Below are 23,027 nucleotides of genomic sequence, written 5' to 3'. Positions count from 1 at the left end.
ACAAATAGGGACAGATTTTAAAAATTGCTCTTACAAACTTAGAAAGTTGATAGAATAATAAGTTTTGTATTAGCATGAATGTTCTGAAGGATGTGGAGTCTTAAACTTAAATGCTTGTCATTATTTCATGACTCCAATCCTCAGCTATTTGATTTGCATATAAAAATTCAATTTGCATATACAAAACAGCATATCCAAGACCCACAAGAAACTAGGGTTGCTCTATAGGAATAGCAAGTTCCTCTCCCCCCCATCTAAACTAACTCTAGCACAAGCATATATGCTCCCTTCTCTAACCTACGGCACTCCACTGTTCACCAATCTCCAGTCATCCCTACAGTCAAAATTAGAAATGTGCTATAACAAAATTGTTAAATTTGCTACAAACACCCACCACTCTACTCATCATTACATTGCCCTAAAAAAGTTACAATGGCCTGAGTTTCCCCATTACTTACTATCCCTCCAGCTTAATATTACTCACAAACTCATTTATAAACCACAACTCTGCCCTGTACTAAACTCACTACTCACCCTCTATAACCCCACTAGACCACTATAATCCGAACAACAGCAGCTTCTTCATAGGTTCATAGGTAGGTACTAGGCTATTGGCCCTAGGGCCTATATAAGCCTAGCCAAACAGTACCCTGGCTTTTGCCACCCAAGAAATTATTTTCTTGTGCCCCTGTCAAGAAGAGCCACAGAAGTGATCCCCAGGGTGAATTTCCTATCTCTCATCCAATCATCAAGATTTTTCTTGAAGAGTTCTAATGAGGAGCTTTGTTGGATATAGATAGGTAGTTTGTTCCAGAGTATGGGAAGTCTCTGGGACATGAATCTTTCCCTCCAGCATGTTTTGTTTATTGTGGTGACAAGGTTAAGGTCCCTAGAGTGTGTAGTTTGGAGGGATTGGGATTTCTTTAAGTGGAGCATGTCCAACAGCTCTTGATTAACATAGCTTTGTATGTTAGGCAGAGATCACCTCTGAGTAGGCGATATGTGACAGAGTAAAGCTGGAGTTTTTTGAGACGGTCTACGTAGGGCATCTGTTTGAGGCCAGTAATCCTCTTTGTGAGGTATTTCTGTGGCCTTTCTAGTTGTAGTAGATGTCTTGTGAGGTACATACCAAAAGGGGCATTGTACTCTATAATGGGTCTAATGAGTGATGAGTACAGGGGAACAATGACCTCTTTTTTCCTAGATGAGAAACCTTTTGTGATGAGGTGTGTCACATAGAAGGATTTCCTGACTACTGTGGCAATGTGATTATCAAAGGAGAGACTACTGTCCACCTGTGTCCCAAGGTCTCTTATCACACTTTCGGTGTTAAGTAGACTACCGCCCATGTATTAGTTCATGGGTACATAGTTTTTACCAAAAGGGATGACAATGCACTTTTTGGCATTAAGTTTGAGGCCATGGCTTTGACACCAAGCATCTGTCTCAGTGAGGCCCTTTTGTAGGATGTCTGCATCATTAGGAGTTTTGCTTATGGCTCCTAGTTTACAGTCATCTGTGAACTTTGTTAACCAAAGACCTTCTGTGTTAGCCTGTACTTCAGAGAAGTAGATACCAAACAGGAGGGGACGTAGGACTGAACCCTGTGGTGTTCCACTTGTCGCTGGTCTGAAGTTGGACTTAGAGTCTACTACTTTCACAGTGTGGGTTCTGTCAGTGAGCCAGTTGGCAACCCATCTTGTGACATAGGGATTTATACCTAGTTTAGTGAGTTTATCTATAATTCCAAAGTGGAGGATGGTGTTGAAAGCCTTGGTGAGAGTTAGATAGGCTGTGTGAACCACCTTACCCTCATCTACGGCTTTGGTGACCGCTTCAAAGAAGTCTATCAGGTTTAGGAGACATGATCTGCCTTTTACAAACCTGAACTGGGTAGGGTCCAGAGTTTGGAGATTACCAATGTCCTTGTTTATTAAGTTCCATGAGGATACGTTCCATAGCCTTGTAGACCAGGCTCATTAGGCTAATGGGGCAGTAGTTCCCGAGGACCATGGTGGCTCCCCTTTGTCGAGTGGGTTAACCATTGCCGTGCACCATTCAGTGGGCACAAAGCCAGAGGTGAGGCTATGATTGAACATGGTACTTAGGTGGGGTGCCAGTTCATTCTGTAGTTCATGTAGAACGCAGCCTGGGATGTTGTCAGGTCCCATAGATGCTGTGTTCTTGGCTTTGGAGTGTGTGTTTTTTACCTGTGCAGCTGTGATTACAGGAACTTTGCATTCTTCCGGTATAGAGATGGGCCCTTTAGGGGATGAGAGAGGAGTAAAGTTAGCACTGAACTTATCTGCCAGGAAGTTGGCAATATCAGTTTGTTCTGTATATTTAGTGCCATTGTGTTGTAACTCAGAGCAGATCTGAGTGTTGCCATTGAGATTCTTGACATAGTTATAGAATGCTTTGTGGTTGTCTTTAGAATCAGTGGCGATTTTGTTTTCGTAACTTGCTTTGGAGGATTTTATGAGGGATCTCAGCTTCTTACTGAGGCTGACCAAGGAGTTCCTCCAATCATGGTTTCTTACTCTTTTTTGCAAGTTTCTTTCTCCTGTTGTAGAGTTTGTTTATGGCAGGGGACCACCAGATTGGCTTCCTTTTTTGGAGGATAGCATCAAGTCCATAAACCCAAGTTAGCTGTAGGACAGCTACTTTACTCATGGACCATGGCCAATAATTGGAATTCCCTGCCTACAGCCATCTGCTTACTACATAATCCTTGCAACTTTAAAACTGCCCTTCAATACCACTTCCTCTCTAATTGGATCTGTAACTGCTCTGTTTCATCCTCTGCCATTACTTAATCTGCTCCACTGAACTTAGCCATCCCTTTTCTATGCCCAGCCTATGCTCTTTTTTCTCATCATCAAAATTTAATCCTATCAGCTACCACACTCCCGCCCTAAATCTACCTCTACACTCCCCTCCTATCTCTCCTAGACTACTACTACCTTCTATCTACTTTTCACTAACATTTAGCACATTCATTTTATAGTCCATTTGTTCCTGTATCTGACTATGCCTTATGGATATTGCTCAAACCAATTTTCCATTGCTGTAAATATTGTACCTGTTCTCCAGTAATTAAAATCCTTCTGCACCTGTTTGCTCTATATAAATTTCAAGCAAATGTATTATATGTAAATATTCTTTATTGTCTTAAAATCTATTATGTTTTGCTTAAGTACACCTTGGAGCTTTTCTCCCCGGGCTTCCACTGAAAATGGGCTGTCCATGGCCCAGTGGACTTTCCTGGTAATCAAATGCCAATAAATAAAGATAATAAATAAATTTGCCAGAAAGGGACAGATATTATGGGGAACACATCTAAAATATGAGGCAGAAATCTGGACATTCTGTGAAAACCTGTACAGTTGAGAGGTATGTGATCACTTCAGAGTTGCTCTAATGTTCGTGCAGTGATTCAATTTTACTGACCTTAACTGCCCTAAGTTGCCTACCAGTCATGCCCTCTGATTCATTCATTTTTTTAGGAATCTGAAGCTTCAGATCAATTTTATCTAGTAATGCTGTCCAGAATAGTCTTAAGACTTTTCACACTGTATCTGATGCTCATGACTGTGTTTTTCACTAATATTATAGTGAATATGCCTAAGTTGGTTGAGATGAGGTCATAAGTATGACTTCATACATGCATATAGTTATTCAGTTACACTAAGCAATAACTGTCTGTACAACCACAGTAGTATGTGTTCTGCAACTGGCTGATACAATGTCTGGAATAATTTTAGGATGTTTGACATAAATGTCTTTGACTTCAGTTCTAGTGGTCTCTTTCCAGATGATCCACTATTGTTTTTATTTTCTTTTATTTTTTAATTAACTGGAATCATACATGGTGTTCCATGCAGTCTTCTGCTTCATTTTCTTCTGTTTCTTTAAGAAATGCTGATACCTCTATATAATAGAACATGAACCACATGACAATTGTGTAGTAACTAAAGAACACAATTGATGCTGCACTATAAAGGGGCAGTTCTGACTTGTGCCAATTTTCACTAAAATTGTGCATCTGTTTTACAGTTTGCATAGTCTTTTTTTTTTTTTGGTTTGCTTTAATTTACTTTTTCTACTTTTTAATGCTGCCTGCAGAAACACATACACATGCACACACACATACACAGAAACACACACACACACACACACACACACACACACACACACACACACACACACACACATGGGACCCTGCCTAAGATACACTGGCCATGTAGCCATTTTACACCAATAGTACGTTATAGACATGATGTGTTCTCCTTGACCTGCTGTCTACTTCTTCAAAGAACATATGTTCTTTTATTAATATGACACACAAGATGGGATTTGGAAAGGGCTACTAGCCCTGACATGGGTTGAAAGACATTGATGGTAGTCTTTTCTGATTCAAAGACAGGCTTACTGTGGTGATTCTACACTGCTGGTACAGCCACCACATTGGGCTGTTTCAATGGCCATGCTAAATGCTAATGAAGCATTGCCAGGGAGCAGCCTATGCTAATTAGCCATGTGCACTCCCCCAGAAATCTCTCCACTAAGGGCAGTTACACAGCTGAGCAAATCAGAGAATCACTCAGCTACATAAATTAGCACAGCTGCCCATGTTAACGAACATAGCCAAAATACTGCATTCCCCCATGTTAGTCAATAGGGAGACTGCGTAAAATGTAAGAGTCTATGTAAAGCTGGTGGTGGTGTGTGTAACTGTGTGTGTCTTTGTGTTTGGCAGTATGCACACATTTCTGTGTGTGCATGACTGGTCTCAGGTGTGTGTGTGTGTGTGTGTGTGTGTGTGTGTGGGTGTGTGTGTGTGTGTGTGTGTGTGTGTGAGTGTGCATGTGTGTCTGGTTATTCACAGCAAGGGAGGTTAGTTGGGGGATTATTACAGTAGGTAGATGTGTGAAATCAGGTTGGGAGGAGTGTCTCATGTACGCTGACTGTCTTTGCATCACAAAGCATATTCTGAACAATATGCAAGAGAATAAAATGTATGCATATTCTGAGTAAAAGTTGGTTAAGCACATAAAACGAATAAATAAAGAGAACAACCAACAATACACGGCAGTAACAACAGCACTAAAACCCCAAAATGTTTATTCAGCAAAAATAAAAAAATATAGAAGAGGTAAGCCCTTTCACACCTCTACAAGTCTGGAAAAAGGGCCCTCTGGGGGCATGAAAGCACTTACCACTTATACATATTTTTTTTATTTTTGTTGAATAAACATTTTGGATTTTTACTGCTGTTTTTACTGCCGCATATAGCTGATTGTTCTCTCTATTTATATTCTGAACAATATGTATGAAACACTGATGTCTACCATTATTCACTAACTATAATCATCAATGTAGGACAAGGCAAATAGATTCTGCTGTCAAACTTGAGATGCAAACAAAAAATTAGCTACAGTTTATGCCACACAAAAGCACTTCAGTACAGACTGCAAATGCCATACCATCATTTAAATGCACATTTATATCACGCTATTGAAAGATGAAAATAGCGAACGCTATTTCATCAAACCTAAAATATCTAAACCACAAAATATCGAACATTCAGAACAGCAAATTTTTTCCCAGGAAAAAATTTGCTATTCCGAAACACATACAACACAAGCACACCAAAAAAACATCAATCCACAGACATACACTTAAAATCCTACATCTAACCCTACACTAAACTGTACATACACTACTATCTATCCACTTACCTTAACCCAAACCCTAACCCTAAGGTCCGTCACTATATACCACCTAATCCATGCCCTAACCCACTAACTCACTTAACCCGCCCCTAACCCTAACTCACCTTACCCGCGCCCTAACCCTAACTCACCTAACCCATACCCTAACACTAACGTACACACAATCGCACACTTACCTGAACCTGATCCGTAACTTTCCACCACAGCGTTGAAAATAGCAAAGCCACAGAACCAGCCAACCGAATTCTTTCCCTAAGAAAGAATTTGGAGTTCTGCACCTTCACTATTTTTAGCATTTGCTGAATAGGGGTCGATATTTGAACATTCGAAGTTTTGAAACTTCGATGTTCTGATATAGACCCTTTAAATGACAGTATTGCAATGGAGATTGATCAGGATCTGCCAATCATACCCCCCAGCACATTGCTGCTGGGACAACTGCCCCCTTCACCCCACCCAAGCTATGTGACTGTGTGAGAGTGAATGAGGGGGTGCCTGTGCCAGTGTGATGCATGGGCTACCAGCATCGATTACCACAGGAGAGTTCTGATTATCACTAGTGCTAACTCCACAAGATTTGGAGACATACAGATTACATGATAAAGCACTTGCTCATTACATTTAATCATGTCTGTGAATCTTATTTTCGGCATTCATATAAATTATTCCTTTTTGGCAGGAGCAATTTACAAAGTTCTCATAATTCCAGCCAAACAAACATACACACGTACATGCACACACACTTGCGAAAATGTTGTCTTTTCTGAAACACTCTTCAGTTTGTTTTCATTTTCTTTTTGTATGATTTCCTCCAACAAGGAAAAAAATGTGCTAATCTCTAATGCAGATAGAGTACGTTTGCACTCTGAAGCTCTCTGGTGCAGCTTTTTTTCTTCTATATCCCTAGCTATGATGTCTCATGATATACAGGCAAATGAAAATATACTTCACCACACACACACACACACACATATATATATATATATATATATATATATATATATATATATATATATATATACACACACACACACACACACACACACACACACACACACACACACACACGCACACACATATTTTTCTAATGTGAGGGTATTGCCATATATCTCAGCACAGCCATTGTCAAATGCAGCTACTCCTCAAACCTTTCCTGTATGAAATGGTGTGCCACAAACGGTGAAAGGACTGGGCATGCATATGCAGCAGCTGTTCCATCTGATGCTAAGCAGTGTAATAGCAGTTTTCATGAATCACTCATTTACACATTTGGCAAAGTTATACTATGCTGATCACAAAGATATATTTTCTAAATGTATTCTGCAGCCATGTAGCAGAAGCCTCGAGTACATTTCACATTGCAGGAGATTTGCTTGAGGAGAAAATGAGAGAATGTTTGTAGTATGCCATTCTAGAGCACTTAACATTCTGTTCCTGTCCATTTCTCTCTTCACCCTCATTCTTTTCTCCATCTGTCGCATTCCAGCTGCATTGCTTCTGCAGATTCTCTCCCCAGCACCCATTCTGGTAGTCCATTCCATGGGTCTATGACTCTTCCCATGAAAAAGTACCTTCAAGGTCCAATGATTAGTTGTACATTACATTCCTTTAAACAAAGAAAGTGGAAAAAAGTGCCAAAAGTAAACTGATAACCAAAAATAAAACAGTGGATTTTATTCTGGTGAACCTTCCAGTGCATTACATTCCTTTCCTGTGTGTCCATTGTGTTAAAGATGCCCCCCCCCCTTTATTACTAAAGGATTTCTTAAGAATCCTTACAATCTTTTTATCATGCATCTTTAAGGTGTATGCTGACTGATGATAAAAGTCTTTGAAAGGGTCAGACTTTAAGTGCCTAAATAAAACTACATCCCATCAAGTTTGCTTTGCCTCCAAAATGTATGAAATGAAAATACAAATGTGTGCTATTTACATATTTCTGAAAAAAGTGTTGCTTAGGAAGCTGATGTACTTGCCTTTGTTGTTTTGACTTTGTTGCCACTGCTACAGGACCATCCTGTAAGATCTGGTAGCACTTTGCAGTCCTCTCCCTCCATACAAGGATTCATGTGGCACCACCACTTCTGCAAAACGATGGAAGCTTCAAGAAAGAAACAAAACACACAATGTATTTTACTGCTTACATGACAAACAACTTTATAAGTCAGTTAAGTCACAAGAACATTATCTGCATGGTTTAGTGTAAACAATTTTAATGTACAAAGAATCCAAAAGTTCTACCACCATTACACATCATAAAGAAACGTCTGCACAAAAATAAAAAATTTCTATAGCTTCATTTACAAATTAAAACAGAAAGTTAAGTGCTTTCATTTTGATATTCGAAACAGGACTTCATCAGAACAAATAAAATCTCTCAAATCACTCATTTAAATAGAAGCCAGGATCATGTGACAAGTTTTAAAGTCTACTCTGACCAGTGAAAAACATATTTATACAGCTGAGTACAGCTTCAGGTCAATGGGACTTGAATAAAACAAGAGTCTGTCTATGCAGCATAATATGAAAACAAACAAAAGAAACTCAAACTATGAACAGAAAAGAATAACATCTAATTTTAATTAAGATTTCATATATATTGTGGGTCACAAAAACACTAGAAACAGCACAACATCATAACCACTAGGGTTTCTGCATCACGGTGCTTGGTTCTCCAGTTCACTTCTTCGCAAGTCTGCATTATGTGCTATGTCTGTAAATCTTCCTTGGAGCTGCATGGGCTTTTGCTGGGTGTTCCAGTTTCCATTATGTCAAACTGAAATGGCAGTCCTTCAGACTGTCTATACCGTCGAGCACAGTATGAGAGCGAGTCTGTGTGGGTAACCTGCAATGGGTTGTTACACTGTCCAGGACTGTTTTCTCTAGTATATGACAAATGAGTGCTGCAACAGACTTCCTCCAATGCCATCACCCTGAATTAGATAACCATGGAATGAATGAAAAAAACAAATGTAAAGCACCACTAAATGTAAATATCCAATATATAAAAGTATCACAAGGTCACAAACTGTAGGTCAGAAGAGCTTAATAAACGCCAAATCTTTTCTCTTTCAGAAAGGTCTTTAGACTATCAAAAAGCACATTTTATTAAACCCCCAAAATCTTCAACCCATGCAGAATGAGCACATGGCCATATTAAAACACTGTATGTCTACAACTTAAATGACACTAATTATACTTAAATCAGACACTGAAGAAAAAAATGCCATTGGTACCTGAACATTCATGTTATAAATTCTGTGCAGACCATTATAATTCCTTAAACAGCAACCAAAGGCAGATTATAATAGGGGTGATTGGGGCAGTCACCCAAGCTCATGAAAAAGTTCAGTAATGTGACACTGTTTCTCTTGCCAAAAGCTTGCTGAAGATCAGTCATAAATTATTTGCTGCTTATATCGTTACCTGATTAGCTACAGAGTAAGAAAGTTGCACAAAATAAATGTAATAACCGCTTCACAAAAGCGGGAAATGATTACTGCATTTCTCCCACTCCTAACTGATAGCAGTCTCACAATTTCCAAGCCCCCTGTACTTTGCATGTATTTGCAGTTATACTCATGAAACTAGTCCTGTCCTCTCTCCAGATCAGCAATCGACCCATGGACTGACTGGTCTTGTTGCCAAGAAACAACGGCATTCAAGTAACAGGGGAAAAATTATTTATGAATAGCTGGCTCATGGAGGAAAGCACTCTAAATATGGAAACCTGTAACTATGTTTTGACTACTCAGTAGAAAGAGTGCTAAAAAGGAGCTTTTAAAGTAAATGCACAACACAAAATAAATAAGTGCAGTACAAATCATTAAAAGCAGAATGGCCTTTGGCATTGTATTACTGTCTGATTTGAAAGTGAGTGAATGCTCAGCTTTGCAACTAGCAGGTTGGTTGGACTTCCCACTGATTTAAGCATTCAGAAAGTGGAAAGTTTGAATAAAGTCCGTTCTTGAAGGACTGAGGGGAAATAGTCACACCAGCTAGATGTATAGAAGTGAATCAAGATGAAATGGCATTTGAACTAACTGTAAATGGAGAAGGAAGCTCCCAGAGTGATGGTATGCAGAACAGCTTGACAGCTAGCTCAGCAGGAACAAATAAGGAAAGCAGTGTAAATGTGAAAGAAGAATGTGTTTGAATGTATACTAAATGAGAAATGGTAACTGAATATTTCATAAGTACTGACAGACTATATACTTTAAAAATAATATAGGAGACCTTTCACTGACTTCTTCTCTATGATGATGGGAGCACAGAAAACAAAATGGAGCATATTGTTTTGAGTGCTGGAAGCCTTACCAGTGTAGCATGCTTTTCTCACAGTTCATTTTTATTAGATGGTAATGGTTATTGAGTCTGTATTCTTTCAGATTTACAGTGCAGAGTTTACTTGCAAATTTGTTAAGGTTTCACTGCACATGATATGACAATGTCTAGTGCAAGGACTTTGTAAGGAAATTAGCATGCTAAACCATTCATTAACAGAAGAAACGTCAGTTTAGGATTATTACTTTATTCTTTGCATACCCGTAGCAAACTAATTCAAAAGTGCGTTCTTGAAAATGCTTGCCTAGTGTTTGCATCCTATATTCTGCTTTCAGTCACAACCTGGACACGTATAAAATTGGAAAGCATTACAGTCACAGAATTATTGTGGCCATTATATTTTTGCAGTTTCTTTTTTCTGTGTACAGCTTTGATTAAAAGCAGAATACACGATAACTGTATTATAATCATTGATATATCTTGCTGAGGTGGGGGGGTGCATTCATTCTGTGTGTCTAATATGCTATGTCAGCATAATTTATTTCTCTTTTCATAAAAGTCAAATGTCAGTGGTATACTCAGAAAGTGGGTATATTTGTGGGTGGGACAGAATGTGCTTAAAAAAAGGCAATTAAATTGACTTGTCAAAGGCAAAATAAATGTGTTTATCAACATATTACTGTATGAAATATATTGTTGCTGTTATTCCTTTCACTTGAACAGTGGGACATCAAAGGTGTACAGAGCCAAAACACAGGCATTTGAAGTTGGGTCAGAGATAGTCTGTTGATGAAGATGACTGATTACTGCAGAAACACCTACTTGTAATGGGAACAGAGGTAGTTTGCTGATGAAAGTGATTGATTACTGGTGTGTGTGTGTGTGTGTGTGTGTGTGTGTGTGTGTGTGTGTGTGTGTGTGTGTGTGTGTGTGTGTGTGTGTGTGTGTGTGTACTCATGTCTAAATCAACTTGAAGTAATACATTACTATGGCAATTATTATTTAAATGATCACAATCAAACACCTGAGGTGTACACAATAAATCAAGTGAACCATAACAATTTTATCAAATATAATTTAAAACAATGAGGTGGGTATGTGTAAAGTTAGAGAAATTGGAAACATGAATTCAAAAGAACATGTGGCTTTTTCATGGTTCAAACAAAGGAGGGCCCAAGGATTGAAAACAGCCCTGTGCCCAAGTTTCAATTGTTCCACTGCTGAGTCAACAACACTTCCTCACAATCCCTCAACCAGGAAATCTAAGTATTCCCATCTTATAAGCCTGACATTCTTAGAGGTATTTAGTTAGCACACCACTAAAGGTTTCTTTAAAGTATTTAAATATTTGCTGCTTTAAATTTATCGATTTTAACAAGAAAAGAATGTAATTGTCCATTCTCTTTAACTCTCTAACACACACACATACTGCAACAAAAACAACTTAAGTACTGTAAGATGCAGATGAATATGAAGGCAATGAGTCTGGAGCCACAGCAGAACCCGATAATATCATTACCCTTCCCTTTCCAGAATATTGAACTTTTCAGATTTGGAAAGAGAAAGCTGTGTGATTTCAGCACTACAGTTTGACAGTAATTGTAAACATATTGCAAATATATATAGGTATTTTCTGTTTTTGTGTAAATTTTGACACATTATAGAAAACTGGCATATGCTGCACAGTAATAGAAACAAATGGGTTCTATGTTGTTGCAAGAAAAATTGCTCTCCATATCCTAATATTTTCAGGTCATAAGTCAATAAGTCATTTTTTAAAGATTTATACTGCTTTTTTCCTAATAATACCCCCAGTGAGTATTTTAATGAGCATTATATGTTCATTTACAGTGACAGCTCACTGATTCCACCTATAAAGAAAAATATGTCAAACATTCAACAATTTTTTTTATTTTGTTACCTTTTTACATTATACTGCCCCCCACTGCCTGTCAACTATTAGATCCTCTCTCAGTCTATCATGTCTATTCATTCCCATCACCAGGCTGGAGCCAACCAAGAGGGCCATCACTTGGTCAGCCATCTGGGATGGTTCAGGGTTTTTCTGTTATAGGCCTATGTCCCATGCACACACTCAACTACACAAGGGAAGAGGCATGTAATGGGCTCTCCATGCTGCTTTCTCTCATGTCTGCAAGGGATGTTGTCGCAACCAGCATTGTTCCTCTTCCTCAAAATACACACAGTATCCCCCATTGTCCAGCCCAGGAGACTTGAGCAGGACAAGTCCCTTCATTCCTCTCCCTCTTTCTCTGTCTCCTCCCATTGTCAGAGCTACTAACTAAACCCTGATCATCTGCATCACAGTCAGGGCTCCATTCTAATACAACATAAAGACAAATTAAACCTTCATCGAAAATCTAAACAACTATCCTCAGAATAAAAAAAAAATCTTTGGAAAAAGTGAAAGGGGGCTAAAATAATTTTTAAATAATAAAATTACATTGAAGAAGGTTGCTGTAGGTCAGGATTATTCTAATAATCTCCCATGTGTGGTAATAGTTTTGGCAACTAGGCTGAAGCAGCAACATGCAAGAAAGGTTTGTTCAGGTTCAGAGAAATAATAAGGAATTCACTGCAAATTCTGTAATGTTTCAAGCTTTATTATGCAAAACTGTATACTCCAAAAAATAAACCTGATGACAGCATACACTGAATTGTCCAAGATTGTTTGAGTCATTTCCCTCACCCTGGGCTGGTAAAAAAGGCATGAGCTTTACCTATTACTACTGAAGAGGTGCAGTAACTACTCATTAAAAAAACTTCAAATGTCCTGGACTGGCTGAAATCCCATTGGCTCTGGAAACTGGTGAGTGTTAAACTGATTGTAAAAAAGGAGTTCTGATGATCTGGGTTCTGCTAGACAAAACCCTGAATAGATCCTTGCATGGAGGCAATGACCCTTACTGCTGATTTGCCCCATACCCATTTCAGTGTTTAACCATGAATGTAAAATATTCATTGCACTAATGGTAGCCTATATGGACAAATTGTGACAATGCTTAATACATTCTGATCGAAACTGGTTTGTGGGGGACAGCATTCATTTGATAATATTGTGAAGACTCTTCTACAGATATGCAATTTAAATTGGTTCAATGACGCTTTACAGCTTCTTAGACTGAGAAAGCATTTCATTGTGTTTATTTAATTTCTTGTTTAAGGTCCTGAAGGTAATACTTCTTTTGAAAGACTTTCTAAAGTGTTTAAGTAATATTTATAGGAGCTATTTGGCTATGCTAAAGGTGTACACCAGGATGACTTTTCCCCCACTGTTGCTTGCATTTTGTCCTAGAGCCTCTGACTATCATAATAGGGTAATCCCATTTCTGTGGACATCAGCAGGGAAAGGGAGAAATGAAAATGTCTTTAAGTACAATATAATAATATCCTTGATGAGGTTCAGCTGGACCTAAACACTTGCAAGCATAGGAAATGCAGGCTGGTTACAAAATCAATGTAATAGACATCAGAATCTTATTACTTTGATAAAACAGCCCTTATTTCTAAAGCTCTAAACAGTTAATTAACTTCATATAGTTATCTGGTTAACAGACATAATATATGGGTTGTTAACGTTGATCGACATGGCATTAACAGCCAAGACTAAAAATTTTTTTTAAAAATTGGAAAACCCTGGTACTGGTTTAGACCAAAGGCATTCAATATATCAGAGAAGCATGCGATATTACAGAATCCGTCAATGATCTCTCTGTCTGCTGCCATTCTAGAGAACCAAATATGGTCTTCCACAGACTGAAAAATAATATTAAGGAGCTTAAGTAATCCTGAGGCCGATGCATGCAATATACATAATATGTCCCCAGCTGGTCAATGGAAGTACACAGTGGCTAATATAGTAAATGCTACACTTACCTTGGTCTCCACAGGGACAGGAACATTGTGCATTTGCCCACATTTACCATGAAGATAATGTGTCTAACACAGTCACTAATATGTCAAGATCTACTCAAAAGCAATCAATTATTTGCTGGTCAGTTAAGATATATGAAATGTAGCCTAATGTACTATGTTTCCCCGGGATCATGAGCAGAGGTTCATTCGAAATAAAAGGCAATTGAGTCACAAGACCATGTATGCCTTACCAATACCCACCCTCATTCTACTTATCAAGAAGGGCACTGAAAGTACACCCTGAGAAAACTTATGGGCACCCATCCAACAGTCAATGATTGTTCTGAAGGATGCTAGGGTGTCACTTTGTTTAGATTACAGGTAAAGTATGTGCCTCTTGTCAGGTAGGCATTAAGTAATATTTTTCTCTCTCCAGGATGTAGAATTTATCTCCTGGTGTTAAGTCAAGCCCCTAGTTATATTAACAAAACCATTAGACTTTCAAAAGATTAAGAAGATAAAGGTGGACAAGATCCCTAACAGCTCTTTACACAAGGCAGAGTTCTCTCCACAAGAACCTATGAGGACCTGAGTACAAGGACAGCACTTCAAGCCTTTCCTGGTAACCCAGGGACTATAGAACAACAGTCTTCCTCATTAAAAGCCCACTAGGCCACTATAATTGCTTAATATGTCTAAAAAAGTTAATCCCAAATGGGGCATGATACTCAATAATTGATCTAATTATAGCTGTGTACAGAGGGACAATAACATCTTATGACCTGGATGATATGCATTTAGATATTCGTTTTGCAAAACACTACGATTTTCTGTCTACTGTTGTTACACCTTAGTTGAAGGAAAAGGGAAATCTCAACCCAGGTTCCATGATCCATAAAAATTTCCATTTTAGAGTGGGATATTAGCTATACTATTCATTGATGGAGAGAATTACTTATTAAATGTGACAGCATTACATGTTTTTTTCAATTTAATTTTATCTGTCTTTCAATACACCACTTATGCATGAGGTTTAGTTCCAGATGTGATGAAAGGGTATCAGAGGAAGATTTCAAGATCATTCCCACAGTGTCCAGTCATGTGTCACTAGTTCTGCCAGGGCACTCTGTAAAAACAAAGCCCTGCCCAGTACTAGTTAAGTATTATGATGGCTAAATCACTTTGTAACACTAAAACAACAAAGCCCTGTGTCAAACTAGTAGTGCAGTATGATGTCAGTCACTTTAACCACCCTGCAACAACAAATCCACATGCAATATGAGAGCCAAGCTATGCCAGTTTGTGACAGATTTCAGAAGCAAAAAAGCAGTTTTTTAAACCAGTACTGCATTAGTATGTCAATCACTTTCTGACAACATTCCAACAACAAAAATCTGATCAAAACTAGTTCTGTATTATGATGTCCAAGTCAGTCTAACAACAAAGCCATGTGCAAAATCAGTACTACATTATGTTCTCAAAATCACTGTGACAACATGCTGTAACAACAAAGTGATATTCAGAATTACTACTGCATTATAATTTCAGCTATTATACTGCTAAAGTCTGAAACAAAAACCCTTGTGCAGAACTAGTAATGCATTATGATTGTCAATCACTTTGTAGCAACCACTGATAACAACAAATCTTTGTGGAGTACTATCAAATTATTATGACATTGAATACATTTGTGACAACACTAAGTAATAAAGCGCTGTGCAGGTCCTGTACTGCATTATGATGTCATCACATTATGACAGCCTCTAAAATAATAAAGCCCCATGCTGAACTAGTACTGAGTTATATCTAAGTCAGCTTGTGACACCACTATGTAACAACAAAGTCCACTGGAACTAGTACTCACTTATGATTTCAGTCACTTTGTGACTTTGTGTGTTTTCTGAAAGAAAACATCCCATGAAGAGCTGGAACTGCATTATGATCTCCAGCACAATTTCTGTCAGCACTCTATAACAACAAAATGTTGTAGAGATCTAGTATTGTATTATGACGTCTAAGTCATATGTTGATAATGATGTGCAGGAACAAAAGGCCCTGTGTAGAACTTGTACTGCACTGTGTTGAGTAAGTCACTTTGTGACATGCTGTAACAATAAAAGACAGTTTGTCACAGGCTCACAGCACATTGTAACAATAAAACCCTGTGCAGAACTAGTACTGCATTATGATGTCTTAAGTAAGTTTGTGAGAGCACTCTGCAACAAAGCCTTGTGCAGACCTACATCTGCATTACAACATCTAAAACAATTTGTGACAACACAACCTGTGCAGAACTATTACTGCAATATATTAGCTACTTTGCGGCAAAACTGTAACAACAAGGTCCTGTGCAGAACTAGCATTATATTATGAAGTCTAAGTCATTTTGTGAAAGCACTCAAAGAAATAAGCACTGTGCACATCTGGCATGTACTTAGTGACAACACTCCATCAGAACAAAGCCCTGAACTGAACTAGTGCTGACCCATGGCTTCTAAGTCACTTTGTGACAACATTGCATCAGAACAAAGCCCTGTACTGAACTAGTACTGACCTACAGCTTCTAAGTCACTTTGTAACAACACTGCATCAGAACAAAGCCCTGTACTGAACTAGTACTGACCTATGGCTTCTAAGTCACTTTGTGACAACACTGCATCAGAACAAAGCCCTGTACTGAACTAGTACTGACCTACGGCTTCTAAGTCACTTTGTGACAACACTGCATCAGAACAAAGCCCTGTACTGAACTAGTACTGACCTAAGGCTTCTAAGTCACTTTGTGACAACACTGCATCAGAACAAAGCCCTGAACTGAACTAGTACTGACCCATGGCTTCTAAGTCACTTAGTGACAACACTCCATCAGAACAAAGTCCTGAACTGAACTAGTACTGACCTACAGCTTCTAAGTCACTTTGTGACAACACTGCATCAGAACAAAGCCCTGTACTGAACTAGTACTGACCTAAGGCTTCTAAGTCACTTTGTGACAACACTGCATCAGAGCAAAGCCCTGTACTGAACTAGTACTGACCCATGGCTTCTAAGTCACTTTGAGACAACACTCCATCGGAACAAAGCCCTGTACTGAACTAGTACTGACATATGGCTTCTAAGTCACTTAGTGACAACACTCCATCAGAACAAAGCCCTGTACTGAACTAGTACTGACCTATGGCTTCTAAGTCACTTTGTGGCAACACTTGATAACACCAATGCCCTGCATAGAACTCCATGTGAAACAACAAAGCCCAGTGTGCAAGTAGTTATAGCAAAAAAAAAACAAAATCCTGTGGAAAACTTGTACTGCGTTATGATGTCTAACTCATTTTGTGACAACATTCTGTAACAGCAAAAGAAAAAAACCCTTTGCAGAACTTGTACTGCATTATGATGTCTAACTCATTCTGTGACAACACTCTGTAATAACAAAACTCTTTGCAGAACTTGTAGTGCATTATAATGTCTAAGCCACTTACTGACAACATGATGTAACACTTAAGCCTTATGCAGAAGGAGTACTGCATTATGATGTCAGCCACTTACTGACATCTTGATGTAACACTAAAGCCTTGTGCAGAAGAAATACTGCATTATGATGTCAGCTACTTTGTGAAATCACTCTTATAAGTACTGCATTATGATGTCTCAGTTTGTGATAGGATTCTATAAAAAAAGGCCTGTGTAAAACAAATTCTGCAGTATGATGTATAAGTCACTTCATGATAACACAGTATAACAACAAAACCCTGTGCAGAATATAGTACTACATTATTATGGCTCTGTTTGTCATACCATTCTATAACAAAAAAGCCCTATGTAAAACAAATTCTGCAGTACGGTGTATACGTCACTTCATGACAACACACTGTAACAACAAAGCCCTGTGCAGAGCATAGTACTGCATTATGATGTCTGTCAAATTATGACAACACACTGAAACAAATCTTAGTGCAGATCTAGTATTCTGTTATGATCATGGGACATACAAGGCAAATGATTCACAAGACCATTCACACCTCTCCAATGCCCATCATTTTGCTCCACCCCCTCCTTCTCAAGTAGGGTAAAGTAGGTAATTCATAGAGTAACTCTATGGGTACCCCATCCAACCATCCATAATTAATTTAGAGGATACTAAGGTGTCACTTTCTTCAACTTACCAGGAAAGTATGTTCCAGTAGCTAGGTAAGCTGTGAGGTAGTGCATGAGGATAATTGTTTGAAACAGCGAGGTTCATAGTGGGAGTCCCGGACTGTTGAAACTAATTGACCAAAACTGTAGATTTTGATATACTAAATCTAAGATAAAAATATTCCCTTTCTTCTGGGATATGGTGATGTCAGAGTTGGTATATATAAATTTGGGGATGTAATGGGCTTGCTCCACATCAGTGAGGTGCAGGGAAGCGGAGGCTTGCCCTCTTGCAAAGCACAACTTTAAAGGAGAAAGTAATGGTTGACATTTGCTGTTCTCCTGTTTTCAGTTTGTTTGATTTTTTGGCTGTTTGGGGTTTGATATCATGAGTCTTGACATTTCAATAAGAAGTCTTGAGTTGCCTTTCCAGCATGTTGTATTTATGTACTGGTGGAGAATTAAGTCCTTACTTCTGATATTAGTAGAGTATTTGACTTGCTAAGACATAGGAGTTCAACATGGACAGGGTCCTTAATAATGTTATACAAGGCATAGATCATCCCTCATAAGACTATAAGAAGCTGAACAGAGGGACAGTACTTCAGTCCTCTCACAGCAGCTTGGGAATATTGAATAGAGGGACAGTACTTCAGTCCTCTCACAGTAGTTTGGGAATATTGAATAGAGGGACAGTACTTCAGTCCTCTCACAGTAGCTTGGAAATATTGAATAGAGGGACAGTACTTCAGTCCTCTCACAGTAGATTGGGAATATTGAATACAGGGACAGTACTTCAGTCCTCTCGCAGTAGTTTGGGAATATTGAATAGAGGGACAGTACTTCAGTCCTCTCACAGTAGCTTGGGAATATTGAATAGACGGACAGTACTTCAGTCCTCTCACAGTAACTTGGGAATATTGAACAGAGGGACAGTACTTCAGTCCTCTCACAGTAACTTGGGAATATTGAATAGAGGGACAGTACTTCAGTCCTCTCACAGTAACTTGGGAATATTGAATAGAGGGCAGTACTTCAGTCCTCTCACAGTAGCTTAGGAATATTGAATAGAGGGACAGTACTTCAGTCCTCACAGTAGCTTGGGAATATTGAATAGAGGGACAGTACTTCAGTCCTCTCACAGTAGCTTGGGAATATTGAATAGAGGGACAGTACTTCAGTCCTCTCACAGTAGCTTGGGAATATTGAATAGAGGGACAGTACTTCAGTCCTCTCACAGTAACTTGGGAATATTGAATAGAGGGACAGTACCTCAGTCCTCTCACAGTAGCTTAGGAATATTGAATAGAGGGACAGTACTTCAATCCTCTCACAGTAGCTTGGGAATATTGAACAGAGGGACAGTACTTCAGTCCTTTCACAGTAGCTTGGGAATATTGAATAGAGGGACAGTACTTCAGTCCTCTCACAGTAGCTTGGGAATATTGAATAGAGGGACAGTACTTCAGTCCTCTCACAGTAGCTTGGGAATATTGAATAGAGGGACAGTACTTCAGTCCTCTCACAGTAGCTTAGGAATATTGAATAGAGGGACAGTACTTCAGTCCTCTCACAGTAGCTTGGGAATATTGAATAGAGGGACAGTACTTCAGTCCTCTCACAGTAGCTTGGGAATATTGAACAGAGGGACAGTACTTCAGTCCTCTCACAGTAGCTTGGGAATATTGAACAGAGGGACAGTACTTCAGTCCTCTCACAGTAGCTTGGGAATATTGAACAGAGGGACAGTACTTCAGTCCTCTCACAGTAGCTTGGGAATATTGAACAGAGGGACAGTACTTCAGTCCTCTCACAGTAGCTTGGGAATATTGAACAGAGGGACAGTACTTCAGTCCTCTCACAGTAGCTTGGGAATATTGAACAGAGGGACAGTACTTCAGTCCTCTCACAGTAGCTTGGGAATATTGAATAGAGAGACAGTACTTCAGTCCTCTCACAGTAGCTTGGGAATATAGAATAGAGGGACAGTACTTCAGTCCTCTCACAGTAGCTTGGGAATATTGAATAGAGGGACAGTACTTCAGTCCTCTCACAATAGCTTGGGAATATTGAATAGAGGGACAGTACTTCAGTCCTCTCACAGTAGCTTGGGAATATTGAATAGAGGGACAGTACTTCAGTCCTCTCACAGTAGCTTGGGAATATTGAATAGAGGGACAGTACTTCAGTCCTCTCACAGTAGCTTGGGAATATTGAATAGAGGGACAGTACTTCAGTCCTCTCACAGTAGCTTGGGAATTTTGAATAGAGGGACAGTACTTCAGTCCTCTCACAGTAGCTTGGGAATTTTGAATAGAGGGACAGTACTTCAGTCCTCTCACAGTAGCTTGGGTTCTTCATTAGTAGCCTATGTGACTTTTGACCTGGATGAGATGCCTTTAGATATCTGTTGCATTAAACAGAAGCCTTTTCTGACTGCTCTTGTTACTTAGTAGTCAAAGCTCAGGGAAATAGCCCAGGTTTTCAGATTCAAGATCTTGAAGTTGCATTCCTAGCTATAGGGAGAGGTGATTTTCTGCAGTTAATTGTAGCTCGTTTTCAGGGCACTACTTATTTGTGAGGGATAGCTCCTACTGTAATGAATGAATGAATGAAAGTGGGAGGGAGATTTGAAAATAATGACTAGTTTTCACTCACATTTGACTAGTTTAGAAGAACCCAGTGTTTGAACAACAAAGTCTTGTGTAGAACAAGCAAAGCATTATGATATGTAATTCACTTTGTGACAACACACTGTAATAACAAGCACCTGTACATAAGTAGTACTACTTAATAACATCGTAATCATCTGGTAAATGGTTTTAGCTAACAAGAGATTATAGCACTTTATAGTTTCCAGAAAAAGCTACTTTTAATAAGAAAACTTTAAAAAATCTAAAAAAAATAAACTGAAACAGAAGGGTAACAATTCCCAGCCTCTTGTTGGTCAGCTTTTAATGACTGGCAAGAAGAATCTAAAAACAAGGAAAAGTAATCTGTAGTTTTGCCTCCTGTTTATATCATAATACTGTACAACAAACTTCTGTTAAAGGGCTTGCTCACATGTATCTTGTTGATGAGGTCATTTCTGGAGCAGACATTGTACCTGCTTATGAGGCAGAGAAGTCCATCTGGGAAGTTAGGAAATCGTCTCTAACTTCACTGAAATATTAAGTAATTCACTTTTTAGCCCAATTATTGACTGCAGTCCACAGTGTGGTGCTATAGAACTGCATGGCACTTGACTTCATTCTCACATCTAAAGCAGGTAAGTGCACACTCAGAGTGCTGCTCTTCTATCCCCGATAACACCAGTGCCATCCATAGTCACGCAGAAATAATTCAGAAGGTCACTAAATATTAGTATGCCAAAGAAGCTGATAGTTCCAAATGGGCATGGTTAACCAATCTTTTCTCTGGATGGGGAAGAGAGATTTTAAAGTTTTTTTTTTATGGTTATAGCCATTGTAATAAATTTGTTAGGCAACCTTTCTTCTATGCTTAAAGCACTTATTTTAAAGTTGTTAGAATCCAATCGGAATGTCGACTTGCAAATGAATAAAGCTGAAACAGTGCCAGTGACCATTATCGATAAATATCAGAGTACAATAGAAGATGAAAATACAGTGGTGCAAGACTGAAGTAAAATGTATGATAATCTATATAACAGATTGGGAGAATGTAAAAATATACATAGTATAGAATATATTACTGATGATTATTTACAATATTCAGATTGCATTTTTGTAACATCAAGACAGAGGCATTTTTCATTGCAAACAAGACTATATTTTTGAAACAACTGTGTAAAGATCATTTATGTCAGGGACAGAAAGGAACAGCAAGTGAAAAGTATCTGATAGCAAGTGAAAAAGTGTCTGTCCATCTGAAAACTTGAAGTCATTGTCCAATCGCGAATAAATATTCTTTTTTGGGCGATTCTTTACAACATCAGTTGGGGGATTGTGAAGGCTGTGAAGTACAGAGAAGGTGTAAATTTTATTTCTAATATGATTTCATAGCATTCTCTATTCTATTCTATTCTCTACTGAACTGCCGCATGTGAAAGTTATTTGGTGCCTTAACATATTTATGCATCAGCAGAGATTTAAGTCCCTAGTTCCAGCATCAGTGGAGCTATCTGACTTGCGAAGATAGAGGAGATCAATGTAGATGGGGATTCCTAATGGTGCTTAATACAAGGCATGGATCACCCAACAAGAGTCTATAAAAAATTGTGGAAAGAGAGTTTCCAGCCTATGTAGCTCGCGGGGTTAGGCAAACAAATTTCATAGTAAGGAACCCTTGGGGGCCTTCCACTTGCTTAATATGTTTAGAAAGGTACATCACAATGTAAATATATTTTTGAAGGATGAGACTTAAAGCTAAATATTGTTCCTTTTGAGCTTAAATTAAATAGAACTTGAGATTGTAATTCAGTAGGTGTTGTTTACATTGCTTTTTGTGATGACTGCCATTCATTTTATATTGGCAAAACCAAACATGCTCTAAAAAGCGCATGTACGAGCATTATTATAATTAAAAAAAATCATGACAATAATACCCTATTTAAACACACCTTAAACTGTGTAGGTAACAAAAAGTTCTTGTTCTTTGTCCTGGAAGAAGTGCCTTTAAACCCCAGGGGTGGTGCATGTGAAAATAAACTGGATTTTTATGAGCTGGTGTGGTAAATAAGGTTGGATACAAGCAACCCTCCAGGCTTGAATGATATGTTATCTTTAAGAAGTATACTTAAACTGAGGCCAGCCAGGCTTTAAATGTTTGAATTTATATATTAATATATTAACTTGTGTCCATCAGAAACTACCATTATATTTCATTATTTTATCTGGTTTTTAACTGTTTTCTAAGATGCATTCATTTATTAGGTGTTTTTATATACAATACTATTTATTGTTAATTAGTTAGTTCTATATTGACTACACATAATGTGATTTTTAAATTGAATGCATTTAAGTACCGCAAGGTGGC

The 23,027-nt window shown here is 38.5% G+C and overlaps 1 protein-coding gene across 1 annotated transcript in view; it reads right to left on the bottom strand.

Moving 5' to 3' along the window:
• Positions 1-7,690: 7,690 nt before the first annotated feature.
• TAFA4 (TAFA chemokine like family member 4) overlaps positions 7,691-23,027 on the bottom strand; it is a 1,348,618-nt gene continuing 1,333,281 nt past the window's right edge. Inside the window, exon 4 of the mRNA XM_044076394.1 lies at positions 7,691-7,836. Within this exon, the coding sequence (XP_043932329.1) occupies positions 7,691-7,836 (146 nt within the window). The remainder of the gene's footprint in view (positions 7,837-23,027) is intronic.

Source organism: Protopterus annectens, chromosome 7.part0, assembly GCF_019279795.1.
Source record: "Protopterus annectens isolate FY-2018-M chromosome 7.part0, PAN1.0, whole genome shotgun sequence".
Lineage (NCBI taxonomy): Eukaryota > Metazoa > Chordata > Ceratodontiformes > Protopteridae > Protopterus > Protopterus annectens.
This window is presented reverse-complemented; position numbering and strand designations above follow the sequence as displayed.